This window comes from Filicampus tigris, chromosome 16, assembly GCF_054856515.1.
Source record: "Filicampus tigris isolate MCC_2025a chromosome 16, RoL_Ftig_1.0, whole genome shotgun sequence".
NCBI classification, from domain to species: domain Eukaryota; kingdom Metazoa; phylum Chordata; class Actinopteri; order Syngnathiformes; family Syngnathidae; genus Filicampus; species Filicampus tigris.
The window spans coordinates 13009402-13032787 of record NC_141232.1 but is presented as its reverse complement, the minus strand read 5'-3'; the positions used below and the strand labels follow the sequence as shown (position 1 = coordinate 13032787).

The window sequence follows — 23386 nt, the reverse complement described above, 5'->3', positions numbered from 1 at the left end:
TGGCCCATCTATGGCAACTTTATTTATTTATTTACAAGGTTCCTACGCCAGAAGTAGTTGCATTTTTTTTCTTCAGTTTTTCACCTCCAAATTTTGTGTAATTCTTTAGCGTAAGACTATAAATTACCGATATTTATGCTAATGTAATATTATTGTTGACACTAAGCACATTCCCGTGATTTGAAAAATAAAAATAAAAAAATAAAAAAATGTATATGTATGTATAAATTTTGGTAGCGGACTGTGATGACATTTTACCCCCGTGCAACCGAGATGTGGCGGATGTGAGCAGGATGACGTCATAGCAACCGCTCGCTCGAGGAGTATAAATTGGAGGCGCTTCGCCTTTCGAGTCACAGTGGAAGAGTCGTTTGGAGGTTCTTGCTTCAACAGTGATTGAACGGAACTTCTTTCGTCCCTTTTTGGTCTTGCCTTTCAACCATCTCTTTATCACTAAGACAACCGAGTAACTCGACGTGAAGCTCTATTTTTGTAATTTCTTTTTTTTCTAAGAAAAGACAAAACACGCCAGCTAAGATGGAGTCTCAAGTGCGTCAGAACTACCACCGCGAGTGCGAGGCCGCCATTAACCGAATGGTCAATATGGAGCTTTTTGCTTCATACACCTACACCTCTATGGTAAGTGTTCACAAAACCGGATTTCAAATACCATTTTGTTATGATTAGCAGTAAAAGAGCGAATGAAGATAACGTGTTTTTGTTGTTTTTTTTTCATTTAGAAATGTTCCTTTTGTTGACTGTCCCCACGCGGGCATTTCCTGGCTGTTGTTTCCTAGCTACTCAAAAGTGCTGTGTCATTTGCAATTTGCGCATTTATTCGACATCCTTGCTGCCTATGGACCAGTACTCAGTAGCAGGATAATTTGGCTCACGAACAAATGTAAAGCCACCAAAATTCTTCGCACGCGCTAGTAGAACACGAACACATTACGACTCGAGTGAGGCAGAACTGCACTAGTTGTTCACGCTTCTTAGACTCAGGCTTTACTAGCAAGGTTCAATTGTTTGAGCAAAAGTGGCACTAATTGTGGGGGGAAAGCAACACTACTAAGACCTATTAAGGACAAATTATACTAGTTAGATATGCTCAAACGGCTTTCTATATTGTCCTGTGTAGACACCTGTTTGTCTTGTGTACCAATTAGGCTATTTTAATCATGACTCGTGTAGCTTTACAGAAGCTGATTTTGTTCATTTTTAAATCGCCAGGCCTTTTACTTCTCCCGAGATGACGTTGCCCTCCCAGGCTTTGCCCATTTCTTCAAGGAGAACAGTGAGGAAGAGAGGGAACATGCTGAGAAGCTGCTGTCCTTCCAGAACAAAAGGGGAGGACGCATCTTCCTCCAGGATATCAAGGTATGCACTAATGACAAACTTTCAAATAAAAATGTCTTTTGTTTTGTTACATTTCCAATTTTGCTTTTCTGTAGAAACCAGAGCGAGATGAGTGGGGGACTGGTCTTGAGGCTATGCAGTACGCCCTGCAGTCTGAGAAAAATGTTAACCAGGCTCTGCTGGAACTGCACAAATTGGCCTCTGATCACGTGGACCCTCATGTAAGTCTATTTCAGAAACTTAACATGCACTCATTGGCCATGCTATTAGTTTTCCTAATTTCCCTTTTTTTTGAGACAGCTGTGCGACTTCTTGGAAAGCCACTACCTGAATGAGCAGGTGGAGGCTATAAAGAAGTTGGGCGACTACATCAGTAACCTGAGCCGCATGGATGCCCAAAACAACAAGATGGCCGAGTACCTGTTTGACAAGCACACTCTGGGGGGCAAGAGCTAAATGCAAGTTTTGAAAGCCTACCATCATGCCAACTGTCTAATCTGGTTAACATCAAATAGCGTGTATTCTGGTGGTTGCATGGGATGATGAAAATTGTGTAGTCAAATGCATAAAAGTGGCTGTTGTAAAGGGATACTGTTCTCTGAATAAACACGTTTGAGCTGGAATCTTGCTTGACTGTTCTAAAGTGATCCTAAAGAAAAATTGTTAATCTGTAACACTGAATCTTGAAACTAATTATTGGGCTTTTCTAAGACTTTCATCGGAAGGTAGGAACTTGCTAAAATTCGGCACATCTACAGGGTTGTCAATAGTCTCACCACAAAGTGGCGCCATTTCATTATCGGTTGGGCTTGGTGCCTGTCTCTCAAATAAAAAAAACTGAACAGTAAAGATGCATTACTGGTTGCATGGTATGCTGAGCCGTGGTGGACAATCACGGACAGCAAGGTTAGGATTAGGGTCTGCCCCCCCAAAAAAATCTCAACAGTATATCTGCATGGCATGCTCAGCAGTGGTGGACAGCAAGTACTTCTCTACTAGCCGAAACTATCATAAGCACTGAGTGACCTACATTAACAAACTAAACTGTTTATTGAAATTGTATTCATTTATTCTCAGAAGTCTATTTTCTTGGTTTTGTAGCGTTTCTCTTGACTGCACTGCTTCCTGTATGTGGATGTTAGATTTTTTTTTTTTTTTTTTTTGTCCAATCAGATTTAATCAATATGTTGCAGTGTCCACCTTATCAGGGCCTCATGAACTAGTTCTGGCCCGTGATTTAAAGTTGACAATGGGGCTGTTTCTTTTACCAGGTCAGAGGTTTTCCATCGTGATTTGACGGTCAGAGCAAAATTGATTGCTGAAACAAAATTTGAAATCTGTACACAATATGTTGAATAATCAGCAACTCTGAGATAATTATGTTTTTGTTTTGTTATGTTCAAAGTCCTTGTTGATTAAGTATCACATCCTTCCTGTTTGTAGTGACTTGCCGAAATAAAAACAGAGGATTTAATTTTTTCTAACTTGTACTTAAATATCAAATTTCTTTTTTTTCCCCCCAGGAGATCTCTGACATTAAATTAGAGCTTCACTACCAAATGTGTTGTGCAGTGTGGCCACTAAGTAGTTGGCAGTGAGGGATAATGATGAGATTAAAAAAAGAGGAAGGGGGTGGGGCGAGAGAGAGTTGTGGACAACCAATTCTCTTGAGTAAACACTGTTGGATTGGAGCGCAATATATTTGGATGCATAATCATATTAAAGGCAAAAGAACTGAGGACTGAGTCAAAGATAGGTGAGTCATATTTATACCGCATACACCACTTTTAGTTTAATAGTTACAGTTATTTGGTCAAGTTGACATGACACTATTAATAGTAATAAAGGGCAAATTGCCTTTTCAAGTACAAACAAATTCTTCATGTGAAGAAAACTGAATTGGTGATTGTTATAAAAAAAAAAAGATTACTTATTTTTACCACAAGGATGTTATGATTTATTTGTGTTGTCTTCGATGATTAAATTGCAAATTTCCTCGATGGGGTTCATTTATCAATCAAGCATGAGAAAAAGACGAGACGTGACGCACAACAAACGATGTCTTGAAAAATTGCAAAAGATTAGTTTAAGTGGCTTACAGGTGGCTGTGATGCTCTTCTATTTACAGTGTTGGTAACTCACTATTCTTTTACACACTACTGTGCTACAGCCACCATCACCTTAGTTGTACCCTTTTTGTTGTTGTTGTGTACATTACTTCAATCTGCGTTTGGCATAGGCAAATAAAGGTAGATCTTAAATGTTTTGTTGTTTATTTCAACATTTTTTGTAAACTCAAGAGAAATAGGATTTCCCTGTTGTTCCTTGATGCAGATTCAATGCGTGTGGGTTGGCAACAAGATGTGCCATATCACCTAATTGCCCCCGATTAGCCGTATTTAATGCTATTATTGACTTGCATTTTAGTAATATTCAACTGGAGTGGGATTTATGGATCTGACTGAGTAGGATATGCAATGGTACTGTCAATAAGACCAATATATAATAATAATAATAATTGAAGAAGAAGAAAAACAATTTGGGGTGGATAACAGCATTTGGTCAGTGCTGAGCAGTTTTAAACATGCACACGTGTGTATAGTAGTCAATCAGACTAACAAGAGCCAAATTGAATTAGGCCTCAGTTAAGCAGTGACCTTTAATAGTGCATATGTCAAAGTCAGATCTGTTGATGTTGAATGTTATTTGTTGGGGGGCAGAAAATCGCCTTCACTCTTATATAATACCTGTTTATAATATTAGAAGTAACATATATGTATATGAAGGTATGACATTTTTTTCTCATAGATTCAAGGTCATCTGAGCAAGGTGACCTTATTTCGGCAACCTCATTGCAATGTTTTGTTGAACAACTTACACGTTTCACAGTTAGCCAGGAGTTTCGAGACTGGTGCCCCAGGAAAGAAAGACCATGGAGCTCCCATCCCCCGCCCCTCCCCAAAACCTGGATGATGCATTAGCAAAGATATGTCTCATGAAATCTTTGATATGTAAAATAAAATAATACTTGAATAGTGGGAAAATAAACTGTACTTCAATAATGATTGTTTTCAAGTGCTGGCTACTGAGTTGGTGGTCCAGGCATTTAGCTCAGTGGTCAACGTGCTCTCCTTCTGAGCTGGCTACATTGTGGCAGTTCAGATTTGAACCCTGTGTGTACAGTGAAGGAAATGCCGTGGGAGAAAAAAAATCATATATATTTTTTGGCCATCAAGATTTCATTGTGCGTGTGTGTGCACATATGCAGAGCAAAAGAGACTCATATTGCTCCATAATAGTTGCAGTATTGCTCATTTTCTCCTTTAGAGGAGATTTCCAATAAATTCCCATCCAGGTTCAAGTTTGATTGGTCACGAGGGAGAAGGATTAATGGTACATAGTGAGGGAAGTGTCCAAATGGGGAGGAGACTCCAAGAGAGAATAAAATGGTGCTTAATTTGTTTAAACCCTGGATTTTTGGATTACCTTGGCTACTTAATCTTGTTACAATGTTGCACAGGGATGTCTACTCTGACTCGTAATTGAGTGTGACATTGAATGGTGTGAGGGCTCAACTCACAGCTTAAAATTCACATATGACCTGCTTCAACCATCGAGTAAATACAATAAATCAGTTCATGTAGAATGGTTGTTTTTGGGAAGGGAAAATAATTTGAATGAAAATCAAAAAATATATCCAGTTGTGTCATTACAAAATGTGTTTATGGGCCACACCAATACACACATGCATTGCCCCAAAAGCTAACTTCTGTTTCCACAGAGCAATGATGCGATTGCTCAGCGTTGCGGGGGCGCGACTCCGCAGGGCAGCGGAGGAAGAAAGCAGGGAGCCTCCACCACCCGCGCCCCCCTCACACCACTCCAACCATCAGTTTGCAAGCATGAAGAACAAGTTCTTCAACGAGCTCACACACTTACCTAGTAAGTGAACATGCAAAAGTACACACAGCAAATGCTTCTACATTGGCCAGTCCAAAATACCACAAGATCAGAAACAGCTCACTGTATCATGCAGTGCACTGCACTGCAATCAAAAACCATAATAATAAACATGTTCTCTGACAGTATCAATTCAAACTAAGAATTGTCACTGTATATATGTAAAGGTAGGATTTGTAAAAAAATTTTTTTTCCTTCTTAATATTTGTTTACGTTGTCCTAAAGCTGTCACATTAGGTCACCATCCATCTCATGTCATCTCAATTTCCATTTGTTGTCTTATTTCTCTTCTCATTGTCATGTGACCACTGTGCTCCGCTCTAGACCATAAACTGAATAGTAAGTACCATTCCATGAAACACTATTTTAAAGAGTCTATATCATGCTATTTCAAAGCGGAAGTCAACCCAAACATTTTTTTTTCAAGAATATGTTCTATGCAGGCCCACTACTTGAAACACGGCATCCTGATTAATATTGCATTCGTGGAATATGAGTCAAGCAGCAAAATGCACCCGTTTGTAGCCATCTCGGGGGGCGGCCATTTTGTCACTTCTCTCGACTGCCTGTTTTCTGAAGTTGAGCTATGATTGGTCGTTACCTGAGCCCTGAGCAACCGTGACGTCATTTTTAGTCGACAGAAGTGACAAAATGGTTGCCCCAGAGATGGCTAAAAACTGGTGGGTTAACTCTTACTCCACAAACGCAATCCTTATCAGAAGACCTTCTTTCAACTAGTGGGCCTGCATAGATCATATTCTTGAAAGAAACATGTTTGGGTTGACATCCACTTTAAGCTTTCCACAGTCAACTATAGGTATATATATGATTATGTGTTATGGTTGCTTTTGTTTTACACAAAATCCAAATGAGGTAGTCCAGTTTTTTATTGATGACACAAAAGTTGTTGGCATAGTAGCAGATGTTTTGGAGTAATTTTCAGACAAGTGTACCACCACGTCTTGCCCAAAGTCAGCTGGGATAAGCTCCAGATCACTCTGCGATCTTAATGAGGACAAGCCTTGGAAAAAATGGATGCATGGACTGTCCCCAAAATGGTCTTGGGTACTGGAATTTCTCCTAGCGGACTTTGGGCAGTACAGGTGGACTAGTCACCAACCAATAGCAGGGCTCATTTCAACAAATCATTTCCACTCACATTTACACATGTTGACAATTCCATTAACATAACATGCATGGTTTTGCAAAGTGTCTGGAAAGCGGAATAAACACAAACAAGCATCGGGGTACATTTGAGAGAGGCAGTCTTGCTATCTACTACTCCACTGTACTGCCTACTTGGATTAATTGGATATAGAAAGCCCAAATGACTTTGAGAGTTGCAAACAATCATCTGTCATAAAATTAATACAATGTTACATATTTTTTCTCTTCTACAGTTTCAATTGCTTTGTGTCCATGCAGCAAGCTTAGTAGAACATGTTAGTGAGGCAAAACAGAGTCCTAGTTAAATAGCTACTAGTACTACTGGTGACACTAAGATAAGATTCTACTAGTTAAAGAGGATGTCAACCTAAATATATTTTTTCATGAATATGTTCTATGCAGGTCCACTAGCTAAAACAATGCATTCTGATTAATATTGTGTTTGTGGAATTTGAGTTGAGCAGCAAATTTCACCCGCTTTTAGCCATCTCAGGGGGCGGCCATTTTGTCACTTCTGTCGATTGAAAATGACATCACAGTTGCTCAGGGCTCAGGTAACGACCAATCACATCTCACCTGTTTTCTGAATCTGAGCCATGATTGGTTGTTACTTGAGCCCTGAGCAACTGTGATGTCATTTTCAATCGACAGAAGTGACAAAATGGCCGCCCCCTGAGATGGCTAAAAGCGGGTGGATTTTGCTATATTTCATAAATGCAGTACAAATCAGAATGCCTTGTTTCAACTAGTGGGCCCGCATAAAACATATGCTTGAAAAAAAATGTTTGGGTTGACACTTCTCTAGTCATTCTACTTGTGTGTCCTAGTTGCTCTACCGGCGCGCTGGATTTTCTTACTGGTGAGGACAAAGGTTGATTTCTGGTTAGATTTGCATGTGACCTCTAAAATACTCATTCAGGCAATGGCCCCCAGTTTGGGACTACCCAGTATTCACCTGTATTGCGCTTAACCTTCTTTCCTTCTTTTTCAAGTGCCCATGTGGGCAGTGGGTGCCATTGTGGTGGTCGTCCTCACCCTCATTGCCTGTATGGGATTCTGCATCTACAAGAAATGCTTCAACAAAGGCAAGAAGCCCAAGAAGGTCAGAGAAAGGAAGGCTGGGCGAGGGCGCAAGAAGAAGGAAACGGAAGGAGAGAATGGAGAGGAAAAGAAGGTGAGAAAAGTTGCCCCCTATATGACCCGCTTCAACCATTGTTCTTGTGTAATCAATAAGATTATGTGGTAAGATTATGTTTGTGACACTATACATCACCCTTGAAATTGTAGTGCTACTACAATTTACCGTAATCATTTGTGCTGTCAGGAGTAATTTAAGTTGATTTATTTATGACTACAAATGATTTTTTTCATAGAACAACAAGAACAGAAAAAGAAAACTGAAAATATTCCCAACAGCAGTGCCGTACCACATTAGTGCACTTAATTGGTCTGAAAATACTGTGAATAAATGATGTATCTTTGTTCATCTATCTATGCCAGTGACATATGATGACAGGCAGAACAATTAAATGTTCTTCGGCAGAAGGTACAATAAACCTCTGTATCCACTTGTAGCCATTTATACAAAAGAAAACTAGCTTTGTGTAAAGCCTTTGCGTAAGGCCCAGATTTCACATGTCAATACATTTGTGAATAAATTGAGATAAGATCAATCAATTATTTCAGTATCGAGAGGCATCTTAACTTACGAGTGCCCTGATTTGCGAGCTGTGGTTTGATTGTTATTTTTGCTCTCTGTTGCTTGAGTCAAAAATTTAATTATGAACAAGCTTCAGTTACGCCACCACTCGATTAAAGTGAAAAAAAAAATAGAAAAGGAAAATGCACAGCCGTTGAAATGTACAAGCAGTCAAATACACAAATACAAAATGAGAACACTCACAAGCTGCTGCAGTTGGCCGAAAATCCCGTCCAGATGTCCAGATGCTCACACATGCACATACTAACCTCGTGACATCATTCACTGGGCCACGCCCCTTAAAAGGCACAACGCTCAGGCATGCACTTGTTGTTGTGACTTTGACCTTGTGTGTAGATTGCTGTTGTCTAACATCAGCTTGAGCTGTTGATGAAAAAAAATGCAGATAAAAAGTTAAAGCGGAAGTCAACCCAAACATTGTTTTTTTTCAAGAATATGTTCTATGAAGGCCCACAAATTGAAACAAGGCATTCTGATTAATATTGCGTTTGTGGAATTTGAGTTAAGCAGCAAAATCCACCCAATTTTAGCCATCTCAGGGGCGACCATTTTGTCACTTCTGTCGTGTGAAAATGACATCACAGTTGCTCAAGGCTCGGATAACGACCAATCATGGCTCAATTTAAAAAAACAGGTGCGCTGTGATTGGTCGTTACCTGAGCAACTGTGATGTCATTTTCAGTCGAGAGAAGTGACAAAATGGCCGCCCCTCCCCGAGATGGCTAAAAGTGGGTGGATTTTGCTGCTTAACTCAAATTCCACAAACACAAAAGTGTGTCACTACAAACATGCCCATTCTATAGATTGTTGATACCGTTTGCCTCACTGTGGTTTTCTAGGAAGGAGAGGAAGGGAAAGAAGAGGAGGAGAAAGAAAACTTTGGCAAACTAGAGTACTCGTTGGATTATAACTTCACTGATAACCAGGTGCAGTACACCCATATCTTCTATCACACCTGTACACATATTCTGACTGTCAGCTAATTATTTTCATTATTTCTCCCATTGTTCCTCCTAGCTGATAGTAGGCATCCTGCAGGCTCAGGACCTGGCAGCCATGGATATGGGCGGGACTTCAGACCCCTATGTTAAAGTCTATATGCTGCCGGATAAAAAGAAAAAGTTTGAGACCAAAGTCCAGCGAAAGAACCTTTGTCCTGTTTTCAATGAGACCTTCATCTTCAAAGTGTGTCATGTTCAAAAACAACCAGCCGTTCAAATCGTTGATAGACTTTTTTTTTTAAACTCCGTCTTTTCACCCCTCCAGATACCCTACACAGAGTTGGGTGGTCAGACACTGGTGCTCCAGGTTTTTGACTTTGACCGCTTTGGCAAACATGACGTCATCGGTGAGATCAAGATTCCCATGAACACCGTGGACCTCGGACAGCCCATCCACGAATGGAAGGATCTCATTGGAGGAGAGAAAGAGGAGGTGTGTTTGGTTATTTATTCTAACACTTGCCTAGAAATTTTGAGCCGTTTTGACGTTTGACATTTTTTCACCCTAAATTGGCCAATCATTTCTAAAATGACCTCAAAACACATACAAATGATTAAATGAACATACATATTTTTCAATGTCATTCTTTTGTATAAATGCTTCAAGCTTTGTGTACACTGAGAATGATCAAATTTGACCCATGTCTACAAAAAATGATTTTAAATTGACCAGTGTACAGTATGTTAAAATCAAGGACAATTGTGCAAATGGTGGAAATCTTACCTGTGAAATTGCACATGCCAAGCAAAGCTGTGTATTTTTGGGGTGATAGTTCTCAAGAAGGAGCCTAAAACAGTCCCGAGAACTGTCTGCGTTTCCACCGCATTTGCACAGATTCCCACAGAAATGTGTACCTGTTGGTTTTTCAAGGGTCATGGAGGACTCTCGAAACAAAAAGTAAAACCACACAAAGGATGATCATACAGAGAGGTCTGAGTGCCTTGAAACAAGTATGAGATCTGAACCTTCAAAAACAAATACACTACCTGCAAAATAGCAAATAAAAATAAACTTTCCATTATATCTGAAACATTAAGCATTAATCGTCCATGATTAATGTCGGACAGGCTATTAATACATTTTACTCGATGTGCATTGCAACAACCACAGCCTAATCGTAAATGTTTTTTTAAGTACCAATACTGTATATGTTTTTCTTCTTTTTAAAAAAAAAATAAAGCAAGAGAAGCTTGGAGATATCTGCATTTCCCTTCGCTACGTCCCCACGGCTGGCAAGCTAACAGTTAACATCATGGAAGCCAAGAACTTGAAAAAGATGGACGTTGGAGGACTGTCCGGTGAGCACACTCAGACACACACACACACACACACACACTCACTCACGAAACACAACAGATGACGCCATAGTGGAAAAAAAGCTTTTCTTACATCCATTTTATTACTGTATAATTTTTCACAAGTCACTGATGTAGTGACTCACTCGCCTTGCATGTAAGCGTGCGTTCATTTCCCACTCAGTAGGAAATGCTGAGTGTGAATGCTAAATGGTTGCTATCACTTACATTTTCTGTGCAAAATATTCTTACATTATTGTCATTCGGAAGAAAAATCGAAAAAACTAACTACATGGATAAAAATATCACAGGCACAATGTAGTCTTGGTGTAAATAAACAGCGTCACAGATTGCTTTGATTTGACTTTCCTTCTTCCACAGATCCGTTTGTTAAAGTGGTTCTTCAGCACAATGGAAAGCGTCTGAAGAAGAAGAAGACATCCGTGAAACAAAACACTCTGAATCCATACTTCAATGAGAGCTTTAGCTTTGAGATTCCCTTCTCCCAGATCCAAGTGAGTAAACCAAACAATCAAAGGACAGGAACTTGAATGAATTGGAACATAATGTGTGTATTATTTAAACTTTGACATTTCTGCTGCATTTCAACATCCACTAGGACAGGAACAAAAATACATGTGATGGAATCATCACCAAAAAAAAAAAAAAAAAAAAAAAATCATTCATTGCTGATCCCTGAGGAAAATGTGTGTAATTATATTTTGTTAATATAATGTAATGTGCCCTGTTGCTCTAATGTCATCATTGTTTTTGCTGATGACCAAGTGGTAGGGTACATTTGGGACATACCATATATGGCCCGGTACCGGCGGTTGAAGACCCCTGTTGCTCCTTTTTTACATAAAGTATTTTCTTAAGGCGTTATCACTCAACGGGTCTCTGTCTTCAACCCACAGAAAGTCCAGGTGATCATCACAGTGTATGACTACGACAAACTGGGAAGTAACGACCCCATCGGCAAGTGCTGGATCGGTTACGGCGCTTCTGGCGTCGGACTACGCCACTGGTCCGACATGCTGGCCAATCCACGACGTCCGGTGGCTCAGTGGCACGTCTTGCAACCAGAAGAGGAGGTAGATGCTGCTCTCAAGGCTCCTATCCGCTAAATTAACTAAAAACACCATATCTTACAATGCCCTATACAGACTGCACAGACTCAGACTCATTCTGTATACCCGCTCAAATTGTCTGTTGCTCCACTCACGGACGGATCACTGCAATTACGCATCGTCTTCTTTGATTTCTTTTTTGACACTCTCAATTCCACCACATTTAAAGGGAGTGAGGGGAGCCATTTTGATTAGCGGCAACCAAAGTCGGCTGTAAACACTCCCACAGTGGCGCAGCCTGACCACCCGCAGATCCGCCATGCTGTGCTCATCCACAAAATAACTAACACAGTTGTGCCGGCCGCCACGCCACCCGGATTTACGCCGTTCACAAAAATAGGGCTCTGACTCATTAATCTACTAGCTTGCAAAAGTATTCACACCCCTTGAACTTTTCCACATTTTGTCAAGTTACAGCCACAAAAAAAAAATATATTTTATATTTTATTGTGATTGTATTTAAAGGCCTAGATAGACCAAAAAGAAGCTGGCCAACAGTGACAGACGCTTACCCGCAGTGGCGTACAGCCGGCTGTCGGCACGTCACGCTGGCCAAATACACCGCAACGACAGACAGCGACCATTAAAGTACCTTCTGCGCATGCATAAGATGTAATACCCTTCCATACCATTGGCGGCGGTAGTCACCATTTCTCATGGTTAGAAAAATCCAACCGGAAAGCTGTTGGCCGGGGGCGGATTATCACAACATAAACAATGCATTCAGCTATATTCTTCGCTCACGATGAACTCCCACGTGAAGTAAACCATCACGTTCTTGACACGGTATTGTGAAATACTTACATTGTCAACCCTCGCTCTCGGACTTGTAAGAAGATTAAGGCAGCGGAGGCGTGCTCACTGTTTTTCCGCATTTGTCACTTCCCGTTGGTGCTCCGAGTGCTCATTTGCTAGCTAACAACCAATCAGAGTGACCAAATGTCACGACTGGCGACGCCGATTCATCCAAACGTAAACGCCCCCAAGACGCTTACAGACGGGTTAAGACACTACCACGGTGTTTACAACAGAGAGACCAATTTTCACTCATTTCAGTGTGCAAAAAAAGGTATACTTCATGCATACACAATACAATAAAATACAATACAATACAAACATTGACAATAGTTTGCACCTTTTCTTCGCACTTTTATCAATATTACCGTTAATCACAGAGCTGCACATCCATCTTCGTGTTAGATCTGCCCTGATTGTCTCAAATTGGGAATGTTTTACGGAGCATAAATTTAGTATTGTAGTACATTTTGATAATGAAGTCTGTTTTGAAGAAATGCAACAACATCTTTGTACTATGATTTTTTTTTGTCTTTGCATTTTTGCTCGCAGAAAATCTTATAGTGTTAAAAAACTGTGGGTATTTTGGTCTCAATGTAGAAACAGAGGTGTTATGAGTATCGAATGCACTCCTTAAAAATATGTGACAAAAAAAATGCATTGGTGCAAGGTAATAATATCCTCACTTTTGAGGTTGTATTACATATGACTGCCCTCACGTTTACCCTTCCTGTAAGTGTTTAGTTACATATTTTTTAAAAATTCAATTCCTGACTGTTCCTCTTTCTTTGTCTGTGAAAATGAAAATGTATGTGACTATGTGTGCGTGTGTAATATGGTATACATGTGAATAAAACATTCATTAATTGAATATTACAGACAAATTCAGTAACAGATGGTTCCGTGGATTTAGTCTCTAGCTCACGCACACACACACACACACACACACACACGCTTCTCTGGGAAATCTGCTTTAATAATAAACTATCATGCCTCAAAATGGGATAAACCCTTATAAGCGTTCCTTTACTGTTTATTTTCGCCTATAATCAAATCCACTCATATAATTATATTGCTTGTATTATGTTGCCATCTATTTTGGACTATCTATCTTCTAATGTGAAGACTTTGAAATTGACAAATGACACCTTTCCCCAACGGCTTCGGTGGAGTGTGTGTATGTGTGCACACGTGTGCGTGGCGGTGTGCTGCAGGGGGTGAAAGACTGGATTAGCAGAGTGCCCTCTTTAGTCCTTGTCTCACGCAGTCAGCCAAACATGTGAGGAGGGAATTAAACAGTGGTGGCACAGTATGGATAGGGAGGATACTGACAAGCCTGTTTATATATATATATATATATATATATATATATATATATATATATATATATATATATATATATATATATATATATATATATATATATATATATATATATATATATATATATATAAAGCAACATAAAAACATGTATGTTCAATATAATGTATTTTTAAAAACTAACTATGAGAAATGTGATTCTTGAGTCTTGAGAACTAATGTGTAAAGTCCCCTCAGATAACATCTATTGTGAATTGGCGCTCTACAAATGGACTTAAAAACCAAAACCTGCTTCATCGAGGTAAAAAAAAAAAAAGATGCCGACTCATAGAGAGCATGTTGTTTTATTATAATACATTATCAACAAACAATCTGTCTCACGCACAGAGAAGCCATATCTCAACTACAGATTGAAGATTCCTGCTCTTGCACTTCTCCTCGCCATGATGTTACTACCTTGATTTTGATTTGTGGTTCTTCCTTTCGCACTTTTACTTCCAGCGGCCACCCACCTTCCCTTTACCGTGCCCCTTTTTACTGCAACACACAGAGGAAAGTTTGAAGTAGAAAAGATAAGAAAAATTGCCCAGACATAACTTTCTTGTGTATAAACAACAACAATAAAAAGTCAGTCAGTACTCACAATTTCTGAGCATGTTGGATTCTATTGAGCAGCACAATAATCTGCACATAGCAAATAAAAACATTATTAATCATTAACAAATGGAAAAACAATGATGACATTCTTGTACAGCAAGACTCAATTAGTCTTCACCATAGGCCATATTTTGCTGTATTGACACTTGGGAACAGTGTTAAAAAATGTATAATAGTGAAAAAAAAGGGCATAATGTGTTCTTTAAAACTTATTTCTGTGGCACTGTACAATTTAATTTCATGTTTGAAGTAGATTACAGTAAAGCATTTGCTGCCAAGTGACGTCAGTGAAATTACATTCCAAATCTACTCAGTGGCCTGCTCACCTCGTATTTCTGGTGCTTCATATGCTCCATGTAGTCAAATTTTTCAGACTCCAGCTGGTAGATCCAGTTCCACAACTCCTGGGCTCGTTGTCTTTTTGGAACATGAAGAGAAAAAAAGCGTATTAGGTTTCCGAAGGAATGCTTTTGCATCTCCCATGATTAACTTAACTTAATCCGCTCACATTCATACAATATTCTATTCATGGACGTGTTTCTTTTTCTACCAAGTAGTAGATGGCAAAACATGCACAGCAACATCATAATTATTTATTTAAAAACAAAACAAAAAAATCCTTATTAATGATTTAATAGTACAGTGGACCCACAGACAGCCTACTCATGGTTCAACACCCACGGAGAGAATATTTGATCATTTTTGTCCAGTATTTTTTAAATAATTTTTAATGTTATTTTAGTTTTGAAGGGATTTGTTTTCTCCATCTCTGAGTTTTTTTTGTGGGAAACATATGTTAAATGTAACAGTGTTTTGAAGAATTTTCAGTGTTCAAAGCACTGGTGTCAAACTCAGGGCTCGGGGGCCATATCTGGCCCGCCGCATCATTTTATGTGGCTCGTGAAAGCAAATCAAGCATGTCAACTTCCATGACGCTTGCTAAAATCTGCACCAAAATTTTAAATTGCTATATATAATAAATACTGACATTGAAATATTGCAACCATTTTCTTGTCACATTACTATGGTAACTTATACAATACAACACAATAAAATGTTATTTGTATAGCGCATTTCACAAGAGCTAGGGCTGTAACAAAGCACTTTACATACAAAGAACAAAATAGCCATAATACAACAAGTAGAATCAATAAATTAACATAAAACACTATATAAGACAATAGACATTGGAAAAGAGTGTCCTGTGATTGACTCGTGACAGATGATTGATTGACAAATAAAAGTCAACTGACTCACCTGAGAGAGTCCTCTCTCATACTGTCGATGCCAAGCGGCTGACGCCTGTCGGCCAGGGTCTTCTTCTTGACCTCTCGGCCAGTCATACGCTTGCCCTTCCTCGACTCAGCCTAGGACGGGAAGACACACACCGCCTCAGTCAGTCAGTGTCCGTATCCTTCTTATCAGTGGCGGTATCAACACCTTGGCCAGGAAGCCTCCAAAGTTGGCCCCCATGCCAGAGAGTACTTTCTTCTTCTTGGCTTCATCATCTGCCTTTTTCTTGGCTTCCTCATCCTCTTTCCTCTGACGCTCCTCCTGACAGATAAGGAGGGACATAACCATGAATGAAACTCTTGCATGTTGTATTTCCCCCGATAATAATAATAATAATAACAATAAATAAATAAATATAATCCAGTGCATATTTTATTATCAAAAACAAATTGTCGTTCACCACCACTAAAATGTATGACGCTGTCAAATATATGGGTGCCATCCTGTGAAGTGAAGCTTATCTACTTTGAGAATTGACCTAATTTATGATCCAATTTCCTTTTTTTTTCCTCCACAAAACAACTACTGCTAATACACAAGTGCGCATGTGTGTGTGTGTGTGTTTTACCGCAATCCTGTTCTGTCTGTCCTTCTCCTTCTCTGCTCGGACTCTTTGGATTTCTGCACGCTCTGATCGGCGACGTTCCTGATGGAGGGGGAAGAAAAAAATCAGTTTAAATGTTATTAATATTAAAGCTCTCTCACCATTGTCTCTCTTTCCATTACAGTAATAATCAGACATTTTCATTGAAACTGTAACAAATAACATACTGTACAAATACATACGTATATAGGGTGTCCTGAAAATAACAACAGTGGACACCCGCTATTTGAGCCAGCCCGCGAATAAGTGACGCCCATTGTAAGTGCATTGAGAGATTTAAAAATATATATATTTTAATGAATCTCTAAAAAATTGAACAATGACAGAATGTGGTTTTACTGCAGTGTTTTGTCAGATTTTCATGAGAACAATGTTACTTAATACCTACAATTCGGTCCTTGAGCCCAATGAGCTCCTCCTCATCCTTTTTCCTTTGTTCAAAGTGGACGTCGATCAGTGTGTGCAGCTCCAGCATATCTTTTTCCATTCGCTTCCTGTGGATGTCCTGGTGGAACAAATGGCTTTGGAATTACTTCCTAGAGGGTTTAGTTTTTTTGTAGTTAAGTTAAAACGGAAAGTCATTAAGCTGATTGGGGCTTTTGCCCTTATTTCTGACCTTTTCTGTCCGGTCTTAACAACAAGAACACAGAAATGCTGGTCCAAAAATAAAAGTTACATACAGTCGTCTTACATCAAAATCAACTCTATCTCCTTCGGGGATCTTTGGAGGGGCAATTTGAGGCACCATTGGTCTAAAGGAAAGAAGGAAACACAAAAACGGAATAAGCTGTAAGAAACAAGTTGTTTCCTAGATTCATGACTTTTCTTCTTGACATTTTTCAACACTAAGTGACTTGAAAAAAAAAGTACATTTTTCAACACTAAGTGACTTGAAAAATGTCAATGCCAGCAACCAAGTACTTTTGGATTCTGAAAAACTGCACTGAAGAAATTGCCTGATACTAAGAGGACTTAGACTATTTTTTAACACCAGGAAAACTTTGCCTGATTTTACTTGAGATCAAAAATCTGTTTTTTCTCTCCTTTTTGGACCAAGAAGAATTTGCAGCACTGATGGAATTTTCATCCTCTCGGACTCAGCCCATTTATCCACACCGAAAAACTAGAGACAAATTTTTGACTCAAGCTGGCTCCTCACTGGGTTGCGCCTGTCTCAATTTAGTCAGCATTTGTCCGCCTTCAGAGATCGTATCACAGCCATCAAAGCATTGCTTATGGCAGCTGTGGCGGAGAAAGGCAAGACAAAGGTGTTTTGACATTTAGACTTACTTTGGTTTGGGACGTTCCTCTTCTGCTGAAAAGAGAGGGAAGAAGATTATCCAAAGAGCGTTGAGTAATAATGATTGCGCAAGATCAACAATGTAAAGAAATTGAAAATATCAGCCTGATTGCAAATAGAGTTAGTGCATTCAGTACCTTTATGCACAGTTCTTAAAAGTGTATTAGACCACCACCTAATTTGTGGATAAAATGACGTGAGTCCAGTAAATGTATTCCATCGGAAAATGGTGGAATTTCCTGAATTCGCATTCTGCCACACTGCCATAGGGACGTTCAACCAAGGTGCGTCCTCTAATTAGCATCACGGGCGTCTTCAAATTTGAACGTCAGTCGGCACATTTAAGGGTGACAAGTAGTCCCCTTGCTGTTTGGCGACATGGTGTGGACCGCGCTAAACATGGACCAGAGGAAGCGAAGGACATTGTAGTCTAGAAAGAACATTAGAGACAAGTATGTTACACTTAAAAGGCTGTAGGACCATCACCAAGCAACAATTTTGGCCACGTGTGTAGATTCATGAATTGGGATTTTTTTTCTCTGGGAGGAGTTTAAGAAAAACTGTTGTGGATCTCAACATAAAAGACTTGTGGCTGGATATAATATCGTTGCCACTAATTAGAATTAAATAAATAAATAGTCACTACGTTACCGATACTTAAAATCACGCAACCACTAAGTATTTGAACGGCGTTATCTGCATACTGCATAAGGTTTTGGCAACATGTGTTGTCCTAACAATACCTGTTTCATCCTCGTACACCGGCTGCTCCTCTTCCTCCTCTTCCTCATGCTCATGCTGCCGCTCATATTCCTCCTCCTCCTCTTCTTGCTGCTGCGGCGGCTCCTCCTCCTCCTCCTCCTCCTCTAACTCTGGCAAGGAAAGACACAGATTGTACACATACGTGTATGCTTTTTGATCAACTCTTCCGTGTTTTGGTGTTTGGATGAGACGTATGAACACATCCTGTGCAAGCTTACCATCCTCTGCCTGGTCCCTGGATAAAGAACAGAGAAAGGAAATAAATATGATATGCAATCATCGCTGTGATTGCTTATCAGAAAGACTAAGTGGATAATGGATACTCACTCGTACTCCTCTTCTATGTCAGACATGGCTGCGAGAAGCACAAGATCATGAATGGAGAAAGTGGCAGGCAAACAAAAAAGGTTTTGACAAAAAGGAAAAAATTTAATAAAAATTATAAATCCATCTATTCATTTTCTACACCGCTCCTCCTCACTAGGGTCACGGGTGGGCTGGAGCCGATCCCATCTGATTTCGGGCAACCGGCCAATCACAGAACATATATATAAAATAATTTGCCAACGACATTTCGCGTTTTAAAACTTTTGAATGGAAGTAACCGTCGAGAGGATAAGCGGTTTGGATAATGGATGGATGGATGAATGGAAGTAGAGTGGTGAGCATCGGTTGCTGTATTTGTTCTGTAATTTAGAATTAATTATTGTGAGATTATTTTCTTTGCTTGTTTTAAAATGTACTTTGTTGGGACAATTTGTAAAAACCATGATTTTATAACACATAAATATAGATCATCGGCATTTGTATATTGCTGGCAATGGGCTGAAACCTATGTCAAAATTTCATATTTTGCTCATGTAAATGTGGCCGCAAAAAGCTGTCGTTTTTTTTAATTAGGGCACTTTGATCATTTGCTCCCTGCGTTGTCCGATGTTTGACATTGCTTTTAAACCTGGACAGGATGCAATGGCCTGAACGCTACATTGAAAAAAACAGAACTAAACCGAAAAAAACTAAACAAAAAAACACGACTTAAATGGTTGTTTTTTCTGGCCACATATAATCAGAACCCCCCCCCCAAAAAAAACGAACTAAACTTAATTCCATTGGCGTAATGTGCAACGCTGGATCTTTTGTCCTGGAATATCTTTCATGTACAGGGTAAGTATGTGAGCCTCTTCATCTCCGTACCACGGGTGGCCACAGCCTCCCTTTTTCCTGGATGTAAATCACTTCAAATACACAGCGAGATAATACATGCTGAGATGGTTCTGGCTATAAATTGTATCACCGAGCTGCCAAAGCTGTGACATAAAACAATGCAGAGACACAGAGGGTGTGTGCTGACACCTTCCTGGCAAAGGATGCTGGAGGACTGATGGAAGAACAACAGGTGAGAATGTGACAAAGGTTAAACAAAGAGAGGTAGAGTTTCTCTTCCCTTCTTTGCGGCATTGCTCACATTTTGTCCTGAAATACACACTTTATCCCTCCATCACAGTCTTTCTGAAAAATGAAAGTAACTTGACTTATTTACGCTCATGGGCGGAATATTCTAAAGAGAGGGTGGAATGATTTCAGCACTTCTGTCAGCATAACCCATCAATGTCGGAAGCTGCCCTTACGAAGCTAAAAGGAGAGAGGGAGTGGTAGGCTGAATAAATTTAGGGAGGGGATTTAGGAAGCATCATAATCGAGCAGGCCAAAAGCGCCGGTCATACTGTAGGTGGGATAATTTTAGTCAAGGATAGTACTTCAATGAGTGTCATAAAAGCTGCCAACAATCGTTTTTATGGAGAAAAAAAATGACTTGTCGAAAAAGTCTGATCGTGTTGCCTCACAATTCCTATTGCATGGACCCTTGACTTATAATTTACACACTGACCTTTCTTTAAGCAGCAATGAGGTGCAGTGTTTTTTTTTTCAATAAAAACAATCGTGGGGAATTTTTATGACATCCTGAAAGATACGGTGAAACTGCACAAAAATTCATTTGATGTGCGATCTCACATGAGACGCCTGCAGGTCATAGGTCACAATGGCATAAAAAGTTTTGAAAGAATTTATCTTGGTCTAATTATTTTATATCACAAAAACCCAGGCGTGTGTATGTAGACGTTCAATGCTCACTGTGCGCGGAAATCTCCCGCTTCACCATAAGCATCACAAGGCCTCCAAGTATTTTAGTTTGTTTCATATTATCATTGGGGGAAATTGCAGTTCATATTGCTTTTTTACTTCAAAACATTGCATGTGTAGTCAATAAAGGTTTAGGATGATCTGAAAGCTAATTCAATTTACTGAAAACACACTAACTGGAAAACTTTAGTAGCTGTCAAACGCTTAACAGCTCAAAGAGAAAAGAGAAAGAGGTGCTAACTAGTACAATGGATTACACTAAGTGTTTTTTTACGACAATGGTTCGTCCAACTACTTAAGAATGAAATGACAAAATATGATATGCAATCTGTGCAAAACTATGTCTCATAGCATTTTATCAGTGCAATATTATATCATATCGTAACTTTTTGATACATTCTAAGAGACACAATGAGATTTGTTTTCCTGAAAAATAAATTCACTAATAACCCCACTACACAGGACATTATATGTAGTGTATAGTCACACTAAAAACAAAGAAACATCAACTTGATGATAAATGAATGTACACCAAGCCAATTACTCCCCCCCATCCCCTCGGTGTGTGTAACTTGCTATCAGAGAAGAAAATCAAAAACAAATGAGTAAAACAGACCTGTATGAAGATGCGGGATGAGCTGACACACAAAAGCTGGACTGTGACTACTGTGCAAAGAACTGGAGATTTATAGCAAGGGGTGGGGGGCTGGAGTCAAACAACGTGTGTGCGCTCTATGGATGACTAGGGGCACATGCATTCAACGACTATGATGGAGCGTTTGAATATACAATTCAAAAATAGCTGCGAGCGCGTGTGCAAACTTGCAGGTGTGCGTGTGGTCAGGGCCGACGGCCATGGGCGGATTAGGCGGCCGCAAGATGAGCACCCCGTGGGATTAAGGGGAACAGTGGGCTGACCTCACAGGACAAATGGAGGCTTGTGGCCCAGGACAGGTGGAGTGGGAATGACTAAATGAGAGAGAGAGAAAGAGAGAGAGAGAGAGAGGGTGGGGCAGGAGACAAAGCTGGCACAGGGACATTAGTGCAGGGCGGAAGGGCTATTTATACATATAATTTAGTGCGAGCAAAAGCCTCCATTTGACTTGTTGTAATGCTACGAGGACCATTTGTAAGTTGACCCAAGTTGAACTGCTGCTGAAATAATCATGACGTTTTGTATTTGTCCAGCTGTTTTGTTTTCGCCTTCCTGGTTCATCGAGGATGTTGAACAGACCAGCGATGCCACTTTACAGTGTATTGTTTTCACAAGATTAGGTAGGGAGCGTGTGCAAGCTAAACTAGCAACCAAAACAGCCTGGCATCCCCTCGTCAAGCTAGTCAACTCAACAACCTGGTCACACAATGATGACGTACAAAGTAGAGAGGCCAAGTTAACTTGAAGTAAACCCCAAATATTTCTTGTGTTGGTAGAATATGAATTAAGCAGTAAAATCCACCCGTTTTTGTCCATCTCAGGGGGCGGCCATTTTGCCACATCACAGTTGCTCAGGGCTCAGGTAACGACCTGGCTCACCTTCAGAAGACAGGTGAGCCGCGATCGGTCATTACCTGAGCACCTGTGATGTCATTTTAAGTTGACGGAAATTGGCAAAACGGGTGGATTTTGCTTCTCAACTCCTATTTGAAAAACACAATACTAATCAGAACGTCGTGTTTAGACTAGCGGCGGTGCATAGAACATATTATTATAAAGAACATTTTGATGTTGACTTCCTCCTTTAAGATACAAGGTGAATGTAAAAGGAACATTAAGGACAACAAAAGACTTGAAGAAGATACTCCCCATACATGGCCTTACCTAAGAAAATAGTTTGATGGTGCTGTCTCCAAGAATGATTTGTGGCTTATGCGTTGTGTTTTGTGCCATCCAAAAAATGAGGGGAAGAACCTGTTCATGTGGCACGATGTTGTGGTCAGAATGGACCCTTCCCGCCTGACTGAGGGGAGAGAGTCGAACAGGCTGTGGCTGGGGTCGGCTGTCATCACACCTGCTGGACCTTTTTGATGAGGTAGATGATGGTTGGCCGATAAATAGTGGGGTCTGAGAAATATATTTTAGAATTTCAAGCAAAATACTTTAGTGGCTCAACTAGGTCTACAAAGATTTCTGATGGGGTTATAAAACCCTCCCCCTGGTGTAATGTTTTGGAGCTCTTCACGGGTCTAAGAGCATGCGGACATGAGAGTAACGCGGAAAAACTGACAAACGGAACACACCAAAAGACCAATGCATCCATATATGACGCCATCTTGGTTACAAAAGGGCCAAAAGAGGTATTAGATCATCAGGTAACCAATAGTTAAGGCAGATTTTACATTTAGAAAAAAATAAAATAAATCATATTCAACTCACGAATAAAAGCTCATATCAAATTATTGCTCTAGTAATTGCAATTTTCCAACCAATTATCCTTATTCAGTGTTCCCTTTGGATTATATGACGCTGGATAAAAGCGGAAGCCTAACTCACTTACCTTAATGCCTCACACGGATCAAAACATTTGTTTCAGAGCTTGAACGAATTACTGTAACCACAATTTAGCTTAATTTAAGATAAACAACAGAATGTGTTACATTGCGTCATAATCCATAAATGTTTTAGTTGAGCTGACAATTAATTAGCATCTGATACGGAGCCAGGAAAGTTCAAGGAAGGGAGCTCGTGTACCGCATTGCATGTTTAGACCTGGGCCAACCCACGTGTTCTCAAGAAGAGCGAGGAGCATGGGAGCGGAAAGAGGGACCGGATGCTTAGCAACAGTACAAAGTGAGTGACAGGGGATGTATAGGGAGGGCCACAAAGAGCAGTGACGAGAGGCAGATCCTAAAATAGGGTCCCATTGGCTTTTTACATGGAGATGG

The 23386-nt window shown here is 39.9% G+C and overlaps 3 protein-coding genes across 8 annotated transcripts; 2 read left to right on the top strand and 1 right to left on the bottom strand.

Annotated features, from left to right (window-relative positions):
- The first annotated feature begins 343 nt into the window (after nt 1-343).
- LOC147134818 (ferritin, middle subunit) lies at nt 344-1979 on the top strand. Its single transcript, XM_086055011.1, has 4 exons — nt 344-639; nt 1231-1377; nt 1452-1577; nt 1657-1979. The coding sequence occupies exons 1-4, from the start codon at nt 538-540 to the stop codon at nt 1810-1812; spliced, it is 531 nt and encodes a 176-aa protein (XP_085911137.1). The 5' UTR covers nt 344-537; the 3' UTR covers nt 1813-1979.
- A 156-nt stretch (nt 1980-2135) lies between these two features.
- syt5a (synaptotagmin Va) lies at nt 2136-13296 on the top strand. Of its 2 annotated transcripts, XM_086055009.1 has the most exons (10): nt 2136-3112; nt 5138-5298; nt 5641-5655; nt 7476-7657; nt 9043-9129; nt 9221-9388; nt 9470-9637; nt 10386-10503; nt 10882-11015; nt 11418-13296. In XM_086055009.1, the coding sequence occupies exons 2-10, from the start codon at nt 5142-5144 to the stop codon at nt 11625-11627; spliced, it is 1239 nt and encodes a 412-aa protein (XP_085911135.1). In that variant the 5' UTR covers nt 2136-3112; nt 5138-5141; the 3' UTR covers nt 11628-13296. The 2 variants fall into 2 exon arrangements, with proteins under 2 accessions (XP_085911135.1, XP_085911136.1); XM_086055010.1 differs by lacking the exon at nt 5641-5655.
- A 777-nt stretch (nt 13297-14073) lies between these two features.
- tnnt1 (troponin T type 1 (skeletal, slow)) lies at nt 14074-23157 on the bottom strand. 5 transcript variants are annotated; one of them, XM_086055494.1, is made up of 14 exons: nt 22999-23157; nt 22323-22521; nt 18689-18716; nt 18580-18596; nt 18343-18471; nt 17590-17614; nt 16991-17051; nt 16688-16804; nt 16264-16341; nt 15843-15956; nt 15660-15769; nt 14729-14819; nt 14389-14429; nt 14074-14282 (listed from the first exon to the last, which is right to left on the bottom strand). In XM_086055494.1, exons 3-14 carry the CDS (start codon nt 18712-18714, stop codon nt 14237-14239), a joined length of 855 nt encoding a protein of 284 aa, XP_085911620.1. In that variant the 5' UTR covers nt 18715-18716; nt 22323-22521; nt 22999-23157; the 3' UTR covers nt 14074-14236. The 5 variants fall into 5 exon arrangements, with proteins under 5 accessions (XP_085911620.1, XP_085911619.1, XP_085911622.1 ...); XM_086055493.1 differs by lacking the exons at nt 22323-22521; nt 22999-23157 and adding an exon at nt 21120-21455; XM_086055496.1 differs by lacking the exons at nt 22323-22521; nt 22999-23157 and adding an exon at nt 21120-21453 and having other exon boundaries at nt 17590-17611.
- Nucleotides 23158-23386: the final 229 nt, after the last annotated feature.